We start from the raw sequence: 25,120 nt of genomic DNA, 5'->3' as shown, positions 1-25,120 counted from the left end.
TTAAGGTCATGTCATTTACTAAACATCTCCCTCTACTGGTCGTAAAAGGCATCAACAATGTCTGTAGTAAGATCAGGAATATGATATAATAGAAATTATATATTTCAAACTGCTTCAACCTTAAGATAATAATTTTAACCAAAAATTATCCTCATTCTTGTCAACTCCATAGTGAAATGACAATAGATTTATAAATGTACTAGTCCAACAAAAACGTAAGACATTGGAATTCATAAAAGCGCTGCAAAGAACAAACACACTGGAGCATTAATGTCATCACTCGTCATTCTCTAACATTATTTTATTTAGCATTATCATATGATATAATGAGGGAGAGAAAGAAAGCAATATGGACCTTCATGTAAAGGCAGTGAGAGAGAGAGACAGCATAAAATACATATCAGTCTGAACAAAGAGCCAAAACACATGGAAATCTTTTCAGAAAGAATCGAAAGGGGTCATTCACACTCATGTCTGAATAAGAGCATCAGTGGCGTTTCACACAACTAGAAAAACAAAACAATCAAGACCTAAAGCACCCGTGACTGAAGTGAAGTTGTCCTACAAGCCGTTTTTATAGCACCAAAAATATATTTGTGCTTTAGCTTATAAAAGTTTGGACATATAACCAAAACATAAAAGGAAATATATGTCGTGCATGTGCATCATTTGTTCAAATTTTGAAAAAATATGGCCTGTACTTTCTGTTTCGCTTTGTTCTTAAGCTTTTCCGTTACTCGGTTTCTCTCCCTACGCGGTTTTATCTATGCCTACTTTTGTTAACACTTGACCAATACAGAAGTTTTATACTACTTAATCTTTGTGTTCTTATGAACCTTTCAAATGTTTCACACAAATAAAAAAGAAAGAAAAAACATTGAGTCGGAGGTTGAAGGTTTAGGTGGTGAGATATAGGGGAAATAAAAACAAATGCGGGGACTAAATCACAGAAAAAGCAACAATAAGTATATCTAATTCATATTTACACCACAGAAAAACACATTCAGTTTAATATTACTATAATTCATTCAAACGGCTCCCCGTACATAGCATATACATCATAGGTTTCATTCATATTTATTTAATTTTTTTTTGGTAGCATATTCAAGTTTTTCCTCATTATAATAGGATGGATATTCTCCAGCTGGATTCCATGTAATAAATAGTATGTTGAAATTAGGGTCTCACTTCCTCATAGGTCCCAACTGTTTCCTCTTGGTTATGATGTTAATAACAACCCTGAAAATATTTCTTATATGTGCTTTAATACCACCCACCCGCTTCCCTTAAAACCAACTGAAGACAGTGGAAAGACATAGCTAGTAGTTTCCATGCTGGCTGATCACACGACGTCCTCTTGCGGTGATCTGCAAAAACAACACGTTTAAATATTCACAATTTTTATGTTAAAACAAAAAACAAACATCATAATTGTATTGAGTGTAGTGTACAATATACAAGAGGTTCAGCATACTGGCTTTTTCTTAAAAGTTATAATGGCAAAACAAGGACACATTAAAATGAGCAAAAGTGACTGTAAAGGCATTTATAATGTTACAGAAATGTCAGTAACGCTTTCTTTTACAGTACAGTACTTACCTAGAAAGTACTGTCTAATATAAGGTAAGTACGGTAGGTTTAGGGGTAGTTTCAGGGTTATTACCCAGTAATTGTAGTTACTAAAATAAGTACATAGTATTTACATGGGTAACTGGACTGTAAAAGGAAGCGTTACCGAAATGTCAATAAAATTACGTTTCAATTAAATGCTGTTCTTTTGACCTTTCTAAACATCAAAAAATCCTGAAAAAAAAGTATTATGATTTCCACAGCTCAAGTAAAGATGTTACTATGATAAGCTGAAGACTGCAGTAATGATGCTGAAAGTTTTACTTTGCCATTACAGGAATTAACTACATTTTAAAATATATTCACATAGAAAACTGTAATATTTTCAATTGTAATGATATTTCACAGTATTACTGTTTTGCTGTTTCTTAGATCGAATAAATGCAGGATTGGTGACCATAAGAGACTTCCATCAAAGACAAAAAAATCTAACTTACCCAAAACTTTGATTGGTAGTGCACAATGTAAAATTTAGAATATGACCCCTAAAATGTTGATTGTAAAGTTAAAAAAAAAAATACTCAAATATTTATGCTGATAATATAATTTATAAAATGTAAGTACATATGATGTAAGTATTAAAATGTAAATATAATTTTATTAAATTATATATATATATATATATATATATATATATATAAAAATGTTGCATGCATCTTTAGTATTGGACACAGATGTTTGGACCTACGGAGGCGTATTGCATTCACTTGAAGAAAAAAAATCTACTCTGTTTTTCTGAATTAATGAGTTAATTTTTCATGAGAAAAAAAAATTTGCTCTGTTTTTCTGAATTAACGAGTTAATTTTTCATGAGGAAATTTTTTTTTGCTCTGTTTTTCTGAATTAATGAGTTAATTTTTCATGAGAAAAAAAAAATTTTGCTCTGTTTTTCTGAATTAACGAGTTAATTTTTCATGAGAAATTTTTTTTGCTGTTTTTCTGAATTAATGATGGGGCCTTACATTTTGATATGATCCCTTGGGGTTAATGTACTCTGACTCTTGACAAGTAATCCATGGAGTCAGTTTATGCTATGCCCTTTATGTTTGTGGATATTCACAGCACTCATTCAGATTTGTTTTTCGGAGCTGAGTGGGTGTCATCTATAGACAAGCTCAATCCATTCATCCTCTGAAAAGGAAGCAAATTGCTGGTGTTACAGCGCATTACTTCCTTGTGGAAAAGGGCATGGATAAGTGCAGAGAAAGTTCTCCTGGGCGCTTCAGCAAGCATAAATGAGCAGTTTCCTCTAAAAGAGCTTTTCCGCTAAATGTGCAAGCACAGACGAATAGCATCTTTGTAAAGATGCCTTTCAGTCTGAGTGTTTCTGGGTGCGGCCAGTATCTCTTATCCTCGAATGCCAATAGTCTTTGTCTCATGTGTCTGAGTCAAAAACATGCTGAGACAGCTTTCATGAATGGTGGATTATCATTGCGAGAACATGACCATGGGAACATCGGGATGGTGACTCTCTTTTCTTATAAGAGATAGAGTCACCTAAGTTGCTCATTGAGCTGCCTGGAGAGATGAGAGGACCTACTCTTGCCCAGGATGATGTGCACGCACAACCCCTTCCCCAAGTGGAGGGCAAGGTGGAGAATCTTTGGTTTCATTTTCTTTTTGTTCCGCCGCTCACCCCAGTTGCAGCGGTACCCACATTTTCAAAGAAAGAGCAACACCTCCATTCTCTGGGTCACATAGTTCGCAGAGACTTACTGCCTACTCATGTGTGGATGCGAATTACCCAAATCACTGCACAGGACAGTGTAGCACATTCGGAGGCAGCTTTCTCAACCGTCAAAGGCCGGTTCCAGTTGGAGCTTACGGAGCACCCACAGCCACAAAGTTCGGAGGCCAAGTTAGCACTTTCCAATCGGTTGTACTGGCTCAAAATTGGCTATGCGATTCATCTCGCCAGTCCCCCTTCCAGGTTTAGAGTTCTCTTCACCTCAGTGGCAGGCAAAGATGCCCTTGTCGAAGGACGCAATAGAGCCTGTCCTTCCATCCGAGATGAAGGGTTTCTACAACCCTCACTTCATCGTGGCAAAGAAAGGCGGTGGTTTACGACCAATCTTAGACCTCCGACTTTTGAAATAGTTGCTGCACAAGCTCTCATTCAAGACGTTATCACACAAGCACAACCTAATATTTTTGGTTCGCTTTTGAGGTTTGGGCATACCAGTACAAGGTCCTGTCCCCGTCACGTTGAGTCTTCACCAAAGTCGCAGAGGCTGCCCTTTGAAATTAATTTTTGATATGTTTTAGCTTACCTCAAGGGCATCCAAGATGTAGGTGTCTTTGTTTCCACAGTATTTTCAATTTTGACATTTTTCAGTCAAACCGTTGTTGTCTATCAGTCATACACTGGAGGCTAAGGGGGTCCACCAAAAAGCATGCACAGAGAAGTCCAAATTAAACATGATTTAATGACTCGTAAATGTAAGTACACATTGATGGCCTAAGACACGGAACGAGCGGTTTGTGTGAGAAAACGAACAGTATTTATATCGTTTTTACCTCTTGTAATCATAGCCATTACAAAACGATCTGACGGCACAGACGCTTCGGTCTGCGCATGCGCTGGAACTGATCGCTTGCGCGCCTACGTCACTCTTTGTTTATACAGAGGTTTCGGAAGATTTACCTTTCAATAAACATATTTAGATATACGCGAAAACCGCAATGGAAGACGAATTCGGTATATATAAATATGTTTAGTAAAAGGTAAAACTTCCGAAATCTCCGTGTAAATATTGAGTGACGTCACACGCAAGCGATCACTTCCGGCGTAACATTGAACTGATTCAGTTCGGTTCAGTTGGACATTGCACAACTTATTCAGATCACTTGGACGTCACTGTGATTACACGAGGTAAAAACGATATAAATACTGTTCGTTTTCTCACACAAACCGCTCGTTTCGTGTCTTAGGCCATCAATGTGTACTTACACTTACGAGTCATTAAATCATGTTTAATTTTGACTTCTCTGTGCATGATTTTTGGTGGACCCCCTTAGCCTCCAGTGTATGACTGATAGACAAGAACGGTTTGACTGAAAAATGTTAAAATTGAAAATACTGTGGAAACAAAGACACCTCCTTGAGGTAAGCTAAAACATATCAAGAATTAATTTCAAAGTGAACTATCCCTTTAAAGGGTTCATCGGAAGCAAAATTCCTTTCCAAATGCAAAAAAAGTTTGCAAATGACTTTGCAGTGTGTAGACCATACCACCATACAATGAAAAAAATCAATTCTCTTCTTTTTTTTAACCTCAAAAAGCCTAAACACTCTCAATAATCAAGCTGTTTGTATTTTCTGAGCAAAATGATGTCATATCAAGATTAGGGTTGGTGCTCCGTTTGGGGCTTCAGGTCAACTGGGAAAAGAGCAAGCTCTCCCCAGTGCAAAGTATCTCTTTTCTCAGGATGGAGTTGGACTTCATGTCTCGCAATGCTGAACTCCTTAAAGACATTTAGAGTAAAAACAGTGGTTCCACTGAAACAATTTCAGAGGCTCCTGGGGCATATGGTGTCCTCGGTCGTGCTCGGGTTGATAAGCATTGGCTACAGACTCGCAATAGCATATATAAACTGGTTGTTTAAAGGTGGTTTACGCTCAAAATGCATGTCCACCCCTAGTGCCAGCCATCGATACCACATCTCATTTCCTCCATCAGGGAACGGACGTTAAAATATTAACTGAGATGTTCCCTACAGTGTAAACTACCCTTACAGCTTGTTCACTCACCAGTACAGAGCTTCAGCCAGCAGAAGCGGGCTCACATCTCATTGGAGAAGGAGGTGGGCTCACCCTGACCATACACTCCTTGGTTGTAACCGCCACCTTCGCCCTGTTGGCTGTATTCGGGCTGGTAACCGCCCTGAGAGCCAGCATAAGGGTCCTGTCCATAACCTTCTTGTCCATAGCCTAGAAAAATACATTTAAAAGAGAATATAATAAAATAGGATGAAGATCTTTGCAAGCCTTAAAATGTCAAAAAATTTCAAATGACAATTATCCTGAAAGTTCTATTAGGGTGAATCTTATAAAACTTGTCAAGAATATGTCAGAAATTCTAAATTAAAATTAAACTTTGGATACAGAAGATTAGCCTATTTGTAGGATCAAAATCAAATTTCGTTTATTATTAAAATGACAATTAAGCATATTATTCAAATCACATTATTTTATCCTCATTGCTGTAATACTGACTTCACTTCTTCTTGAGATTCACATTAACCTACATATAAATGTTTATAACAGCAACAAAAATCTTGTAATACATAAGCTTATATGAATTTATGTGAATTCCATGCTTTAATTTTCAGTCTTTTAGTTGTGCTCACCCTGGCCGAAGGAGTCTGGTGCTGGCTGCTTCTCTCCAGAGGGTGCGTAAGTGCCAGCAAAGGCTGCAAGCCAACCGGTTTCCTTGAAGACGAACCACAGGTTCCCTGCCCATAGCACCACATTACAGAACCCAAACGCCTGCAGGTACAAGAGAAACCAGTTTTACTTACACATATGTTTACTTACACATACCATATGCATTCATTTGGATGCCCAAAAAAACATCTACACCCTATTTTACCTGATGAAAATACTGCCAGTTTCATTAGACTAAGCATATATACTGATTTTTATCACTGGAAGTTAAAACTAATCTTGGTTTATTTTCAGTTAGTTGCCTACGCAAAATGAAGATTCATTTTTTTTAATCTAATATATATATATATATATATATATATATATATATACTGTATGTATTAATTCATTTTTTTTTTCATTTAACAAAAACAATTTAGATGATTGTTCAAAACAAATCAACGTTGATTTTTTTAACATAGGTGAATTAAAATGTTATTGTTGATTTGTAAAGGTAAATATTTTGCCTTTATTTAGCATTAAAGTGCCCCATATATGCTATTTTAAAGTTTCCTAATTTTGTTTTGGAGGTATCATCTAATAGATTTACATGCATCTACAGTAAAAAATAAAATAAAAAACACTACATTGATAAAGTTTCGATAAAGATTTCTCTAAAAATTTCCAAGAGCCTGCTCTACTCTGATTGGTCAGATGGTCTACCACTCGGACACAAAACACCCATTACCATATATTAATTTAAGCTTCGGAGGCACTTGCAGAAAGAAAGACTGTAATTACAGACGACTCATTTGAGGCAGTTCAAAATCAGTTGTTTCTTTTGGGGGACATTAACCCAGACCATTTATCATGCACACACAACATAAAAGGTCATCACTGAAAAATCATAATAGGGAAACTTTAAATGTTGAAACATTTATAACACTATTTTAACCACATTTCAACATTGAAGGTTGGTCACTTGCCGGCTGAGTTTGTATATAACAGAGTATAATGGAGCATAATGATTGATTATTAATGATTGACTACAATATTTTATAGAAGTAACATCATTTCGTCATTGCTCATAAACATGATGTCCAACCTTTTTCAAAGGCCCACGACGTGTCATTATAAAATTCTAGAAACACATTCAATACATGCGCACAATAACATTATTCATAGTGACTGTACCCACCACAGATGTGTTTAGGCCGGAAACCACAGGCTCATGGATTTCTTTGCAGCGGTTTTCCTCACGATCACATGCATCGATGAGGTTGATGACCTCATCGGGGTCAGTTGCCCTCTTGACATCCGAGAGACCTTTGGCCCACGCCGCTGAACTTACCAACCACATGAAGGTAAAAATAGCTGTCACCACAAAATCCTGTAGAAAAAAAAATTGTTTCATTGGAATACTAATCACTTATATGTTTTTAAAAAATGAAATATTATGGGTTTACCGCCACACTATAATGCAGTGACATTTCCCCCTTTAAAATCTATAATATTTAAAGGCATAGACTTTATGGTTCAAACAGATTTGTAAGTTAAGGCATGTTAGACACTTTCCACTGATCTTCAGTGTTGCAACATTATATTTTGAACGTAACACGGTAATAAAACATGATACAAGTGTTAACAAAATATCATAGGTTATTAAAATTGTTGGTAACACACTGTTTATATTTGTTAACATTAGTTTACTATATTAACGTGTCGTGAACTAAAATAAGTTACAAATACTATTACTATCTAACTATATTAGCGTCCACACCCAATAAAACACGCCAATAAAAGTTTTATCATCTTTCGCATTAAATGCACATGCTCTTTAAAGCAGGATAGATTCTGAATGGCTGATACTGATACTTTTACATTTAAAAAGTTTTTTCAAAAGTGAACTAATCCTTTAAAGGCATCGTTAAAACAGCCCAAACGACGACAGTGGCTCAATAATGCCTTTATGAGAAAACTTTTTGTGCGCAAAAACAAACATAAATAACGTTTTTTTTTCAACTATTCACTTCCTTCTCTTTGAGCCTCTAGTCAGTTAACGTAGTGTGATAGCGTAGAGCTACGTCACACGTAGACGCACAACAACAGATCATACGCTGTTAAACTAGTAACCTGATCCGAGGCCCAGAGAGACAGAAATTAATATTTGAAATAAAGTCGTTATTTTTGTTTGTTTTTTGCGCACAAAAATATTCTCGTCATTTGATAAACTTAAAGGACAACTCCGGCGCAAAATGAACCTTTAGTCTAATTACACATTGTTACCTAGTCAACCGTTATCTGAGATTTGTTTTCATGATTGCCGAATGTAAATTGTTTTATCTCTAAAAACAGTTTAGCCTATAACGCTAGTATAATGCTAGTATATTGGGCATAGAGTAATGACAAATAAAAATCGCTTGTTATTACCACTAACAAGGCTCAAAATAGCCCCACAGTAACACGACAGCATAACAAGGGTCCCTACATTCAAACCGAAGCATTGAGAACGTTGTCAGTGTCAACGATGGCTTCTTCCTGTATTCGCGAAGTTGACTGTGTGTATAAAATATCTTCTAATTAAACTTTATGGACACTGACAAAGTTCTCAATGCTTCGGTTCGAATGTAGAGACCCTTGTTATGCTGTCGTGTTACTGTGGGGCTATTTTGAGCCTTGTTAGTGGTAATAACAAGCGATTTTTATTTGTCATTACTCTGTGCCCTATATACTAGCATTATACTAGCGTTATAGGCTAAACTGTTTTTAAAGATAAAACTATTTACATTCGGCAATCATGAATACAAATCTCAGATAACGGTTGACTAGGTAACAATGTGTTATTAGACTAAAGGTTCATTTTGCGCCGGAGTTGTCCTTTAAGATTGAGCCACTGTAGTCTATTTTAACGATGCCTTTAATAACTTTTCGAGGCCGGCAAGTTTCAATCCCTCAAGAAGCCTATGGACTATTATGGAGGAGTGATCCAGCTTTGGAGCAACATGAGGGTGAGTAAATACTGACAGAATTTTCATTTTTGGGTGAACTATCCCTTTAAGTCATTCCGTTTTATGCTGATTATGCTCAAAGAAAATGTATACCAGCTGAAATTTCAATTTTCACAGGAAAGAGACTGCAAGAAGACTCACAGCCTGAGCTCCTTTGTTTCCCTCGTGGTACTTCTCCAGGAGGAAGATGTACACGGACATGGCTGCCATTGTATAAAGGAAGGAAAAGACACCAATGGTGACAAAGAACTCAGCAGAGGAAGAGTTGTCTCCCACCAGAAAGAGACGTTCAGGTTCCGGCCCTTTACATGAAGGAGCATCAAACCATACCTGGTGCAGTCTGTGGAGAAAGACACTTGATAAATGTCTGTCAGAAGTGTAAATCGCTTGACCAATGTGTGCGCATTCACGTGAAAAAACTTAAAGGGATACTCCACTTTTTTTGGAAATAGGCTCTTTTTACAACTCCCCCAGAGTTAAACAGTTGGTTTTACCGTTTTCGAATGTATTCAGCTGATTTTTTGATATTTAGAAGAATATCGGTAACCAGACAGTTTCTGGTCTCATTGACTTCCATAGTATATTTTTTTCCTACTATGGAAGTCAATGAGACCAGAAACTGTCTGGTAACTGATATTCTTCTAAATATCAGAAAATCGGCTGAATGGATTTGGAAATGGTAAAACCCATCTGTTTAACTCTGGGGGAGTGGTAAAATGAGCCTATTTCCAAAAAAAGTGGAGTATCTCTTTAAAAGGTTCTCCTATGGAATCATAAACCTCTTTTGCACTGGGTAGTAGATGTAGGAACTAGGAACTAGTCACCATGGTTCCCTGAGAAATAAATGTTCCCCTAGGGCCCTTTTTCCTGGTTGCATTCACATCAGCAGTAGAAACTTTTTTGTTGTTGTGACTTTTATTTTGACGGCACTTGTCGCACTTGGACTTGGGACACACACACAAAACATTTACTGCATTCGAGGAGTTTATGTGGTTGTAATAAAAACAGTAGCAAATCCTTCCCTCGTGGGTCAATTTGACCCGCAAAGAAATGAATGGGAAATGGGGAATTTTATTATTATTTATCAAAAAAAGAAAAAGAAAGAAATGACACAATCCCGTGGTTAGATTTGAACACATTTACAATGCAGAACACACACACAAAAGCAAAATAAATGGTAAAAATGTTCATATTATAATATTATAAGGGGAACAGTTAATTTGCTCCATAGAGAGCAATAATTTTATTTTAGGTGAGCAAAAACACCCAATATGAGACTTTTGAGCTGTTTTAACAAGTTTTTGCATGTAATAAAGTGCTTTTTTTTGCATTTAAGGGAAAGAATGTGACGAATGTGCTTAAATTGTAATTTACAGGTAAATAAAATAAATAAATAAAATATCTCGAAAAGCATTGTTGACAGGAATGATATGATATTCCTGATATGACAGGAATGGCAGTGAAACACTGACCTGAACGGGTACTGAAACTCAACCTCAATGTTCAGGTCACTTTCTGTGCGGTTCTTACACTCCACGCTCAGACGAAACACTCCAGAGTAACCGCCACAGGTGGAGAACGCAAAGATGGCGAAGAACTGAGAAGGAGAAAGAAAGAGTCAGTTGTTATAATAAATAAGTGTGCAAGTAAAGAATGGCAATTAGCATGAAACGAGTGTACTGAAAACGCCCATATACAACGAACAATCTATATAATAAATATCCTATTTTCACTGGGTTTTTGCAAGCAGCAAATAAATTGTAAAAAATAAAATTTAACAGAATAAACAGACTTGGTTTTTTTCCATTCAGCAAGAGGTGCACAATTCTGGATAAATTGAGAAGCACAATTTTTTTTTGGTTTCAAACAAAGATCATAATTTCTCCCATGATTCTAAGGAGATAACTAAATAAAATAACATGTAATTTACTATAGGTTTTGTCAAACTGGTAATTGGTGCAGTCTATTTATGTTTAATGAATCTGAATGAATTATATTAGGGCTGTGCAAAGATTAATTGCGATTAATCGCATCCAAAATAAAAGTTTGTGTTTGCATAATATATTTGTGTGTGCTGTGTATAATTACTTTGTATATATAAATACACACATATGCATGTATATATTTAAGAGAATGTGTTATTCATATATAAAATATGTATATCTAATATAGATTATGTATATATATACATATATATACATATATGAAGAGTTCAGATGCAAAAGCCTCTAAGTGCCATTTGAAATTTTCTTCTAGAATGATCATTTTTATCAAGCTTGTTTATTTAAGTTCAGTGATTTCACTTAAATGGCAATGATAATTACCTATTAATTGTTATTTAAGTGAAATTACTGAACTTAAATATACAAGTTTGATAAAAATCATCATTAAAGAAGAAAATTTCAAATGGCATTTAGAGGCTTTTGCATATATATATATATATATATATACATGCAAATAATTCTTAAATATATACATGAATGCATATGTATTTATAAATACAAAATAATTAAAACTAACAATTAGAACTACAAACACATTCAAAGGATTAAAAACTACAAACATGGCGTATGTGAGTCTCAAGGTTAAGAGGTTTAGATAAAGAGGTATTTTGAGTGATTAATAATAATCACTATCTAACTTGACGAAAATATATTTATTCAGTGTTATCCACATTATAGTTCATCTGCAACAGGATTGTGAACTTTTGTAAAGATACTACGTTTGAATGCATCATTGCAATTGCAAACACATGAGGTAAGTCTCTGCATAAAAGACCCACGGCTACTACATTTGTTTCCAAAATGGTGTCCAAACCCTTACCATAACCATAAACCAAACTCTATTCCAGGCCGGATACAAGCTTTTAGCTATTATGCTATGTCATGCAATACAGAACTGGAAAAGCTTCTTTGATTATATGAAACAATACATCACAGTAAAATGCAAATATGTAGATTATGTAGACTACAAAATTATATTACTTCAAATGAAAAGACCTGTTTACTGTTTGAATATATTTAAAAAGTGTCACATGATCCTTCAGAAATCATTCTAATATGCTGATTTGCTGCTCAAGAAACATTTCTTATTATCAGTTGTGCTGCTTCATATTTTTGTGAAAGCCTGTGATGAATTTTGTTTGGGATTCTTTGATGAATAGAAAGTTTAAATGAACAGCATTTATTTGAAAAAAGAAATCTTTTGTATCAATATAAATATCTTTGTCACTTTTGATCAAATTATTGCATCCTCACGGAATAAAAGTATTAATTTCTTACAGAACCCCAATTTTTGAAGAGTTACCATCATATGAAGGTAAAAACATTTAAATTATAAAAAAACATGGTTTTAGACATTTCACTTCTAAAACTAATTTAATAATGTCAATGAAAAGAAGGGTGTTTCATATCAAAAATGAAATAAAGAGAAAATTTAGAAATGAGAGTGGTTCATGTTTCTGTGTCAATTCACCATCTGTTGTATCATAACATATATAAAATATAAAATACAATATCTGCTAACCCAATCAGCACTGCTGACACAAACATACACTGTTCAAAGAAATGCAGCTACTGTATCAAGGTCACTGTTGCACCTGTTGTCATGGAAACTTAGATATAAATGAGATGAGGTGACAAGCAAGAGGAGTTAATGAATTATCACAATTAACACAATAACACCTACTAGCACTGGTGTCATGATGCAGGCACATGCACACACACACACACACACACACACACACACACACACACACACACACACACACACACACACACACACAGAAAGATTAGTTAGTCAGAGTATTTTTACCACACCCTCCCTTCACTGCAGGAAGATCCGATTGAATAGAAAATCCGGCTATTAATCTCACTGAGGTGCTTTACCATCTGTCACTACAACACACTGTGCTGATCTACAACACATCACTCTACACACGCACATTTACACACAAATAAGCTCTGTTCCAAAACATAGTGAGTAGCCTTGCTGCCTATGTTAATAGTAAATAGCCCTCAGTGCACTGTTTATTTCAGTAGTTTGGTATTAGCATGTTGCTAAGCTAAGTAAGTAAGTAAGTAAGTAAGTAAGTATAGTATGGAGGTAAGCGATTTCGGACGCAGCCCAGGTCAATGGGGACCAATGTTGTGTTCTTTAATGCTTATTAGAGTGTCATGCCATTAGCTTAGCAACATGCTAATACCAAACTCTACTGACTCAGAAAAAAATATTCTCAAATTTCAAATCAACATTGATATATCGCAATGTTACAACATATGAGAGCTAAAATGTTACCATTGATTTATTAGTATTTTGTTAACTCTTTTGTTTTTTAACCTTAACCGTTCCTCGTTAAATGTTGTTTGAACATTTAACGTAAGAGGAAAGGAGTGTGTGAACGAGTGGGAGGAGAGAGTGAACGAGTGGGAGGAGTGAGTGAACGAGAGTGAACGAGTGGGAGGAGTGAGTGAACGAGAGTGAACGAGTGGGAGGAGTGAGTGAACGAGAGTGAACGAGTGGGAGGAGTTAGTGAACGAGAGTGAACGAGTGGGAAGAGTTAGTGAACGAGAGTGAATCCGGACACATACTTTTGGTCACTTGTTCAATTGGCTTTATGCACAGCTGCACTACTTCCTGAACTTCAGCCAGCTCCTTGTTTCCTGTCTGCCATTATTGGACAAACTGATTAATCCAGGTGTGTCTAACCTCAGTAGTCACAACAACAATAATCAGGCACACCTGAATTAATCAAGTTTGTCCAATAATAGCAGACAGGAAACAAGGAGCTGGCTGAAGTTCAGGAAGTAGTGCAGCTGTGCATAAAGACAATTTTTAATTACACTGAACAAATTTAAACAATATTTAGTATTGACCTTGTGCATTTTTAATTGTATGTGTAATGCAGCATAAATGTCCCTACATCTTCTAGGCAGCTCACTAATACAGTCATACAGCACATGTGCACAGACACTCTCGAATGGACAACTTCTGTGCAACTTGTGGAGCTCAGCACACAAATAAATACTGATGTATTATGGGACAAGCACCAGATCAAATAAACACAACACTTCATTGTGTCCCAGGAAACAAAATGCACTATTACTTGCACTGAGTGACTATATTCATGAGAAGGCAACGGGGCAGATAATAGGAAAGATACAAAAATACAACAATAACACAAAGTCAGGGCTACTTTAGCTTGACAGATGTTGAAAATAATTAGTAAATTCCAAAAATCAAACGAATCAAAACCTCCGATATAGGAATTTAAGATCCAGTAGGATCTCATTTGATTCCTAGAATCCTACTGGATATTGTGTAATCTTTAAGAGAAAGCTGCTTGGGTTGTATTGGAATAATGTCTTGTGGATCGGTTCAAGGAAATCCCAGAGGGAGTTTTAAGAGTTTTACACACATTTTCTTTCAATTCTTTTTGAAACAGCAGCATTTTATCCTGCTGGTCCGCTTGGGAATTATGTGTTCCCATCTCGGCTTTTGCTTTGTGATGCTGTAGTTTTAAAACGTTCTGTAGATCCTAATAATTTATTAACAACATGTATTCTTTACTTTAACAAGCTCATTGTTTCTGCCTTAAATTAATACATTGTTAGCTAACTGTGTGATTATGTACATTTCTGATAACAGATCACTCTTAATTGTAATGTAGACATGTGCATTTTCCGTAAAGCTGCTTTATAACGATATGTTTAAAAAGCGCTATACAATAAATGTGAATTGAACTGAATTAATTGCTGTAAGATAATTGACATTTAGGATGGGATTCAAATTATGACAGGAGTCTTGTAGGCATTCCTTAAGGATTTTCAACTCTAACAGAATAAGTTAATGAAGAATGGTGAAAGAAAGTAATAGGAATTATGTGACTTCAGGTTTAATTTTTCATTTTGTTCCAAACCTTGATCGGTTCAGACCTTGATTCCTTTTTTGGCAGCGGGACAAAATGTTCCTAGTGGAATTTAGTATTAAAGACACCTTTTGTTATCTTTTGCGATCGTGCACTACAGCCTACACAGCGCTTGGCAAATGGTACTTACATTTTTAATAGCAAGTAAATGTATTTATATAAAAAATTCATCCACTAAATATTGGCCTTTTCTTTTTTTTTCTATGCATGCAGTGACTATACACTTCTCTCAAATTCTAAGCAATTAATTAGAGCAAGCTTTAAAGAGAAAATTAGACAGAAATGGGCACAAATTCATGACATTTAACTAGAGTCAGACCGATATATCGTCATGCCGATATTATCGGCCGATATTAGGCATTTTCTAACATATCGGTATCGGCAGTTATAATGGCCGATAAATGAATATTTCCAAAAAAATAAAAACGGACGAAACACGCTTCAACCATGTCATGAGTGTTGGCGTTGCATAGTTTGGCCACCAGAGGGCACTCTACACCGTCCCTGTTATAAAGCGCCACATCCTGCAACCTGCTGATCCAGCCAGAGTCGGGCAGAGAGAACCAGTTATACATTATCATATTATTTTTGTTAAAACTCATAATTAACTACAAATAACAATGTTAGGGAAATCTTTTAATATTTTGTTGCACATTTCTGAAATAAAAAAAAAAATAATAATATCGGCCGATAAATCGGAATATCGGATTTTAAAATTAAGATTAAAATTTTAAAATTAATTAAAATAATTTTAAATAATAATTATTTTATATTATAATATTTTAAAAATAATTTAAAATAATAATTTATAATTTTAAAATTTTAAAATTAATTAAAATAAGATTTTATCGGTATCGGCCTTCAAAATCCTTTATCGGTCGGGCTTAACCAAAGCACAAAGCGCAGGCTGTTAAATCTACAGATGTGCCAGATTAGATATCAATATCTCTTATTTTTCAAAAGGACCCATAAACTGACTACTGTTTTATTTCCTAAATGGTAACATTTCAGAAGAAATTTACCGTTGCATTGTAACTTACTATCACAATTTAATATCATACTACATATAATAAAAATGTTCTCTCAGTAAAATCTAAGATTTTAAAATAATTAATAAAGTGCTTGGCATTAACAACTGTCAAACCTCGAAATGTGGGTGTATTTCAGAGGAGTGTAACGCAGTCACTACTGGCCACTTTGGAGGGTTGAATTGTATATAGAATTCATTTTTCAATTGTAGTCTTTCAAAAAGGTGCAATGTAGACAGTGAGTGACACACAAACCCGTCTCTCCTCACCCACTCAATTCATTTACGCCAGATGAACATTGTTGATGTAACAGGGCTTAAATTTCATCATGGGATTGTGCATACATTTACTTATTCCCACAGACTTTGTCACACCCCAAGTGTGCACACATAAAGCCACCTCTCAACACTAAATTGAGTTATTTTCCCCTGCTTATTGTGCTTCAAAACAGACAAATACACACAAAATAATGTCAAAATGCCAGCTATGGTGAGTATTCATGTAAACGGTCAGTTATGTATTAAGTGAATGTCAACAGTAGAGAAAGAAAACGCATCTATAATGGATCCGTGCGTCAGGTCTTAAAGGGGTGATGAACTGAGAAATCAAATTTTCCTTGAGCTTTTGACATCTAAGAGGTCATCATATTATAGTCCAATAAAAGCTTTTATTGACACTTTTATTTTCAAAGTGGGGAACTATGACGTCAAAGAGGATAAAACCCCACCCCCGCAGAAGAAGATCAACGCCTACTTCAACATGGCCGGTTTAGCCCCGCCCACCGATTCGCGCATTACACGCATAGCTAAATAACATAGATGCCTACCTCGTGATAAAAACCGAATCAAGCTACCGAGCAATAAACATGCCGTTTACAGAATATTGTGCAGTGCCTGGTTGTGGAAGAAGACAGTCGCTGCATAAGCTTCCTCTGGATTCCAATAGGACTGCATGGTTAAACTTTATTTTTAATGACGTTCCAGCTGATGAGGGTAAAACATTATCCGTCTGTTCGCTTCATTTCACTGAGGATTGTTTTGTAAACAAGACTGGATTTGCAGACCGATTAAGAGTAAAGAACGGTGCTGTGCCGTCTATATTGGATCTGACAGGAATGGTGCAACACACGGACTCTGGGTCGAACATGTATGGGCGAATCATTCCGGTTGCCATTTTACAATATTGGACATTTTCAAAACAATTTCCCCCAAGAGCACCGACGCGTGAGTTGAAACTCATTATAATATGCAAAACAAATCCACTCACAGCAGTGGGCGTTTACTTCCAAGTCTTCAGTGCGAGACGCCCATAAAAACCGAGCGTTTTTCAGCTAGGCTCAAAACTACGGTAGAAAATAGCCTTTTACTATTAAAAACTATTAAAAAGCCAGTTCATGACCCCTTTAAAGTGACATCAGCCTGATAAGCCTGCGGCCAAATTATGAGTTAATATTAAAAAATATCTACATGGCAGTTTTCCCCCATGGTATCGATGTCAGAATTGTGGCCAGAGAAAATGCTGAGTGGCTTGTAACTTTGGAAAACCACTATAACCACAGTGACTGCTGAACAAAACGGTTAATGTCAAGCCCTGCTAGATCTACCTACAAATCTATTTTACAACTTTAAACATGCACAAAACACACACATATTTGCAAATACATTTTCTAAAGACACTGGGGCACTTGAAATCTTAGAATCTAAAGATTTGTCTTGATTTACCATCACTTGTCTTGTCAGACTCCTCACATTATGTAAGCAACAGCAGTGACTGTTCACAGCCACCCACACAAGCTGTGCACAATACCATGTGTGTGTGTGTGTGTTGTGTTTACTGCCAGATATAATTAAGAGAAACTGAACTAGATTTGCACTGGCTGTAGCTGTAGGAAATACCAATGCTTTTGGTAAAATTACAGTTTAAAAGTTGCAACCACACATATTTAAAGAGATTACAGTTTTTAGAAGAAAATAATATGAAGGAAAGAGAAAGAAAAGGAGTTAAAATAGCAAGATAAAAAAAAAAAACAGCACACTTAGGGAAATGAAATTCTGTTTTATTTTTTCCCAAATTCTGCTTTATTTTATTGGGAATTCATTTTTTTTTTACCCTTGATTGTTATTTTAGTTGTAAAAATAGTGTGCTTTTAAAGTTAATGATTAAAATGTATAGAAATAAAATAGGAATGACCTTAAATTTATTGGGGTAACGGACATTTACTCAGTAGCCTTTTTAAGACAAATACAGCATGATGCAACATAACACTACACTCTTCAAGTAACAACAAAATATGGTTATGAGCTTTAAACTGTCCAGTTATATAAATTACATTAGTTTATATAAGTTTAAATAAAGTCACAATCTGTCTCTCTCTCGCCCAGTGTGGCTCACGGAGTTCGCTTCGCTTTTGTCCAGTCCGGCGCCTCATAGACAGACGCGGTGTGCACGTTGTGTGTGTGTGTGTGTGTGTGAGAGAGACGCGTGAGTGATAGAGAGGCGGAGGGAGAGCGGGGAAAGGAAATACAACTGAAGGAATAGAGAGCATCACAGTCCCGCCCAGTGTTGGGTAAGTTACTCTAAAAAAGTAATTAATTACTAGTTACTAATTACCTCTTCAACAGTGTAATTAGATTACTGTACTAATTACTCTCTCTAAAAAGTATTTAATTACTAATTACTTTCACAATCCCATATCAATCTCAACCAGCTGAATAATACAAGGATAGACTTGAATCTGTTTTAATTCTTTGAAATAAATACTATAAAATTGCATGAATTATCCTTAAACTGACCAAGGTGGAGAAGGTTACATTATAAAAACATACTTTTTAGCATCAGACACTTTTCACACTTTTTTCATACATATTTTACAATAATTCATATGAATTTGTACGACTGCGGTCATAATATTTAGACACCTCATAAAATGCATACGAATCGCTGAGGGATTGGATTGATCTATACACAGTATTTACCTCAATTACATCAGAAGTAACTGTAATTAAATTACAGATAAATTAAGAGTAATCCCTTACTTTACATTTTCAAGGGAAAAGTAATTAAATTACAGTAACTAATTACTTAGTTATTAGTTACACCCAACACTGGTCCCGCCCACAGACGGTGCCGGAAGTAAGAATTCAATACAATTTCTCCATTCACATTTGAGATATAAGCCATAAAAACGTAACCATACATGGTTGACTTAAAACCAGCTACGGATGTACTAAGCGATTGTTTATGCTCATACGCCAAAAGTTCATGGAGCACTAACCTTGTTTTAAGATAAATGCCTTTTATTCGCGATGTTTTGGATAAGTACTTCATTACCCACAATCCCACAGTGATGCATCTGATTGGTGGAAGTCGTGTAATGTGTCTGAAACCCCGCAAAGGTACGTGACAGACTGAAGATGGTGTAATGACGTAGGGCTAGGTTCATTTCACCTCAGAGACGCCCCCGCGCCATTGGTTGTGCAGTTGCCGCAGCACAGCCTATGAGCGAGCCAGATGCTCAATGTTTTAGCATGTGCAGCTACAAATACGTTTTACATATGATCAGTAAATCGAGGAAAAGAAGTTTCCCTGCACATTCATTATATAAAATTCACTGGAGGAAAAAGTTCACGTGCCCGTCGTCAGATTTGGAAGTCACTCAAAAGGCTTTTTTGCGGTGGCTTCAGTCGACTTTAATGAGGCGCGGTGGTTTATGGGAGGAGTAGTTCCTTTGCTCGGAAATGAAAATATGTAAACAGGCCTGTGCCCTTGACTTTTTTTGGGGATTTTCTTTTCGTTTTTTCACTCGAAATGATTTGTTGTGTGCTTATGAGTTCAGCCGTAGCTGGTTATCCTCAGACATGCTCTAAAACTCTTTAGATATGAATTTTACAAAGTGTCAATGGGAGAAATGAATGGGAAATTTACTTCCAGCACCAACGCTCTCTCGGGCTGTGGGCGGGACTGTGATGCTCTATACGCTGCATGCTTTAAATTGCGTTAAAAAAAATTACGAAACGCAATATGTGGCGGCCGGAGTTAATTTTGTGACCGCAAATTAGTCTATGTGTGGGAAACACTGCATAAAAGTCACGTGCGAACTGTTCGGCTCGGCACTGATGGCTTATAGCTTTGAGTTTCTTAAAGGGATAGTTCACTTTGAAATAAATTTTTGATATGTTTTATCTTACCTCAAGGGCATCCAAGATGTAGGTGTCTTTGTTTCCACAGTATTTTCAATTTTGACATTTTTCAGTCAAACCGTTCTTGTCTATCAGTCATACACTGGAGGCTAAGGGGGTCCACCAAAAAGCATGCACAGAGAAGTCAAAATTAAACACGATTTAATGACTCGTACATGTAAGTACACATTGATGGCCTAAGACACGAAACGAGCGGTTTGTGTGAGAAAACTAACAGTATTTATATCGTTTTTACCTCTTGTAACCACAGCCACGTCCAAATGATCTGAATCAGTTGTGCAATGTCCAACTGAACCGAACTGAATCAGTTCAATGTTACGCCGGAAGTGATCGCTTGCGTGTGACGTCACTCAATATTTACACAAAGATTTCGGAAGTTTTACCTTTTACTAAACATATTCAGATATACCGAAATCGTCTTCCATTGCGGTTTCCCGTATATCTAAATATGTTTAGTGAAAGGTAAAACTTCCGAAAGTGTGACGTAGGTGCGCAAGCGATCACTTCCGGCGCATGCGCAGACCGAAGCGCCCGTGCCGTCAGATCATTTTGTAATGGCTATGATTACAAGAGGTAAAAACGATATAAATACTGTTCGTTTTCTCACACAAACCGCTCGTTTCGTGTCTTAGGCCATCAATGTGTACTTACATTTACGAGTCATTAAATCATGTTTACTTTTGACTTCTCTGAGCATTCTCTTTGAGGTGAACCGATTGAGGACCCCCTTCACCTCCAGTGTGTGACTGAGAGACAACAACGGTTTGTCAAAAATGTCAAAATTGAAAATACTGTGGAAACAAAGACACCTACATCTTGGATGCCCTTGGGGTAAGCTAAAACATATCAAAAATTTATTTCAAAGTGAACTATCCCTTTAACTTTTTGCCGACGAAAGCAGCGTCGTGGAGAGCCGCTTCACCATGAGTTCATTGTTTTGATTTCATCATTGGAGCTGAGATGACGGGGTGGAGGGTTGTGTCGCCCAGATTTGCTTCCCCCGGTCTGCATTTTCACCAGACATACGTTCTTCTCCCACACAAAAACAGAATTTCAAACCAAATATGTAAAATTCCACGAAATTCCGCGTTAACACTAGATTCCATGTTAATTAGCCAATTCTGCAATTCTGTGATCGCGGAAACCATAGGGCCCACACTGCATGAACTGTAGTTACTCACCCATTGTAAGACTTTAATGAATCCTAATGGCTGCTTGATGATTGTGAACTGCCCTGTGGCGACCAACTGAAAAAACAAATAAACAGATAATGTCAATGACAAAAACTACTGCTATAAAGACCATCAAACCTGATAAGTGAAAAAGAAGTACAACTTAGCATACTTTTAGGAGAACTTATTATGGATATAATAGTAAACTGAGGCCCAGTTTACACTTGGTATTACAATGAGTTTTGGTCAATCCCATCACAAGTTGACGACGCTAAATACAAGAGTAAAACGGTTTCTAAAAAAACACTTTTGTCGAAAGTCGAAAACGCATTTGACAGACATTTTTTTCAGACATTTAATTGCAATTAAATGTAAATGTTTTACAGTTTAAAATAATATTAAATGCAATCAGTTTGTTAGGTTTATGTTGGTTTTCACAGAGTTTTCATTGTTTCGTGTGTTTTTGTTCTTGTTTGTTCCCTATGTTTCCTACCACTGAAGAGTTACCATGGTAACCAATTATGTTTACCTGCCCCTCTCAGTTTGGTTAAAAAGATGCTGCGTTTGTTCTTGTTATCCTGGATTATCGTTTTGGTTTTGGATAATAAAGTTAATATGGCTGTTAGTATATCCACCATGCCTGTTAAGATAGTAATTAAAACTACATTCTAGTTCGTAGGTGCGTAGACTGTCAATGGAGGGACAGAAATCCCTCAGATTTCATTAAAAAAGATCTTCACTTGTGTTCTGAAGATGATTGAATGTCTTACGTGTTTGAAACAACATGAGGGTGAGTAAATGATGACAGAATTTTCATTTTTGTGTGAACTATCCCTTTAGTAAAATCTCTGAATATCACTTATGTGATGGTTTGAGTTGGACATCCCAAAATAGGTGGCAAAAATTCAACAGTATATTTGGTCTAAAAAGTACATCTATTAAGTACATCTATCACGAAAAGAAATTAATATTTGATTAACAAATTATATTTTAAGATATTCTCATTATTTTTGTTACATTTCTTTAACAAGATGGTTAGGTTGAGGACAGGCCGAGCCAATCAGACTTAAAGACAGTCTGCTTGCTGCTTTATATTAAAAGTGTTATATTAGTGAACACAACAAGAAATAAGTTCACATAACTCATAAATATTGTTTTTTAAATTGGCTTACTTAAAAATTTGATTTATTCAATTTGACTTGTCTTGGTAGCAAACATGGTAATTCATTATACTTTTTTTTTTACTGAATTCATAAGGTATATTTCCTTGATTTTACAGCTTTCACAGCTGATTTTAAGTACACTACAAGTGCACACACAACACAATTATGCACACTGCTTTTTCACAAGAGTATCTCTTTGTGTCTGCCTTTCTGTAGTAGAATGAGTATTTTCAGCTTATTACTTCTGAGCACAGAGTCATGTATTTTTATGGATATTACAGGTATGTTGCATTTGTCTTCTTTCTCTGAATACATGTTTTTTTCTCTCTCAATACACTCTAATGACCCTACCTACGTCAGTGATGACGACAGAGCAGCATCCAAAGCGACCAATAGGGCGCACATGCGAGGAGGAGAGGGAGACTTTGCAAGCATTAGAATTAGTAAAAGCTGCTTATCTCAACGTTTCCTTTATGAAAGTGCAACTGGCGAGCATTTGCAGGCTTCAGGCCGATTTATTTGACTCGCACAGCGGGCATAAGGCCAGAGAGCACGCGAGTGAATGCGGCACACTGCAGATAATAGCGCAATCCTTTTTTCACTTTACTCTTTAGTGCCCAATGCCCATGCAAACCATGTATCATCTATAGTAATCCAGATTGTGATATCTGTTAATATATAAATTAACCTGTTCTGTAATACGTGACAGACACAGACACTGCCTGAATTCACTGCCTGAATAGTACTGAAGTCCGATTCATTGGAGCGAATCGGTTCTCTCTCGGGCTGTTTTATTTAATAAGTTTGGGTTGTCTAGATTTGGGTTATAACGTGTAGATTGGGTTAGGCTATATAGATTTTTTATGGTTCCAACATGTCACCCACCTCACAGTTTTAGTCGAATGATTAACGACCGTTATATGAATCGGTTCGTTCGAATCACTAAAAAGAACCGGTTTAAAAGACGATTCGTTCGCATATTGGACATCAACGTAAATACATAACCAGTGGACGGCTCATGTCCTTTTATATCTCATCTCAAAGAGGGAACATGAAAATAAAGACTTTAAGTTATTTGATCATCCGAATCATACAACTCTCCCGTTTGAAAATAGTTGCGCAGTTCAGTCATTCATACTAAATATATATCCCGACCCATTGTATAAAATACCACAGTCGCAATACACTGCTTGTTTTGTACTCTATTGTTATTTATCGATTTTACGCGAATTGTCTTGAATGGCAAACGGTTTTCTGTATTGTTTTATTATTTGGTTGCATCCAACAGAGATTCCCTGAAACTCAACGAGACGTCGTCTCTAGGTATTTTCTTGTCAAGTCATTAATTTAAACTCCGTTTTATCCGTCCAGTTAAAATCATTGTTAGTCAGTCAAATAACAGTTTGCCTTTAGGCCTATACGCGAATAAGCGTAAGGTATTTGCAGAACATGAGTATTTATTAGGTGAATAGCTGTGATTGAATGCCTTACCTGGTTAACAACATCCATCTCGGTCCCCTTGTCGCTGATAAGAGGATCAGACGAGAGGAGACATCCGGGTCACCGCACTGATGACACCCGCTCGCTCGCTCGCTCGGGATAATAACATCTATCGGCCAAGCCATGCTGTCTGAGGGAATGTGCTTCTTTCACAGCAGCTGCACTCCTTATCACACTGCACTGCTTTAATATTATGGGTTATAATTCTAATTAATTAATTATGAATAATAATAATAATTGATAAACAAATGAAACAAAATATAATAATAAATGACATGAACAATTAATCATTATTTATTATAATAAATTAAATGTATATTTCTTTGTGTATATTATATTTCTTTATAGATTTTTGTTTTCTAAAGTTTGCATTTGAATTGTATTGACCATTTTAACCACCATGCAGGATAATTCTTTTCATTCATTCATTCATTCATTCATTCATTCATTCATTTATTGCTCTACACAAGCAAAAAAGTACCACTAGACATACAACAAAAACACAATAAATAATATGAATCATATTATATATATATATAATCAATATAATACATTTTATACATATAATCAATTTAAAAATAACACACACACACACACATATATATATATATATATATATATATTGTTATTACTGTATTGTGTATTATACATATAACTAATAAGTAACTTCCTTATTAGTAACAGTAAATCCCTATATATATATATAGAGGGATTTACTGTTACTAATAAGGAAGTTACTGTAATAAAAGAATAAAACTCAAAATAACTAGAATTTATTTAATTTATTGTAAAGGTGTCCATTTGAACTTTTTGTTAATTTTTTTTTTTTAAACATATACTGCCTTTTACGTAATCGTAGGCATGATTACATGATTTTGCATTGCATTTTAAAATAGATGAATCACTTATATAATATTATTTATTTATTTATTTATTAAATGGCTACATTAGATGAAAAAGTTGAGTATAGTTTTTTTTTTTTTTTTTTTTTTTTTCCTGCACCGGCTCGCCCTTGATTGCTTGATTTACCCAGATCAATGGGCTTTATGCCCAGCTACTTCCTGAACTTCAGCCAGCTCCTTGTTTCCTGTCTGCCATTATTGGCCAAATTGATTAATTCAGGTGTGCC

General features: G+C 35.8%; 1 protein-coding gene across 1 annotated transcript; it reads right to left on the bottom strand.

Annotated features, from left to right (window-relative positions):
• Positions 1-1,094: 1,094 nt before the first annotated feature.
• On the bottom strand, positions 1,095-24,117 carry sypb (synaptophysin b). The gene is made up of 8 exons (XM_039690308.2): positions 23,983-24,117; positions 21,338-21,403; positions 10,476-10,600; positions 9,145-9,343; positions 7,194-7,385; positions 5,980-6,118; positions 5,381-5,560; positions 1,095-1,367 (listed from the first exon to the last, which is right to left on the bottom strand). The coding sequence occupies exons 1-7, from the start codon at positions 23,998-24,000 to the stop codon at positions 5,412-5,414; spliced, it is 888 nt and encodes a 295-aa protein (XP_039546242.1). The 5' UTR covers positions 24,001-24,117; the 3' UTR covers positions 1,095-1,367; positions 5,381-5,411.
• Positions 24,118-25,120: the final 1,003 nt, after the last annotated feature.

Source organism: Pimephales promelas, chromosome 14 (genome assembly GCF_988280905.1).
Source record: "Pimephales promelas chromosome 14, fPimPro1.hap1.1, whole genome shotgun sequence".
NCBI lineage: Eukaryota > Metazoa > Chordata > Actinopteri > Cypriniformes > Leuciscidae > Pimephales > Pimephales promelas.
Note: the sequence above shows the minus strand (reverse complement) of the source record. Positions and strands in the feature narration are given on the sequence as shown.

Coding starts and splice junctions, on each gene's coding strand:
- sypb (XM_039690308.2), bottom strand. Junction 7,386..9,144: donor GAAACAAAGGAGCTCAGGCT/GTGAGTCTTCTT, acceptor TTTTTTCTACAG/GATTTTGTGGTGACAGCTAT. Junction 5,561..5,979: donor ACCAGACTCCTTCGGCCAGG/GTGAGCACAACT, acceptor GTATTTTTCTAG/GCTATGGACAAGAAGGTTAT.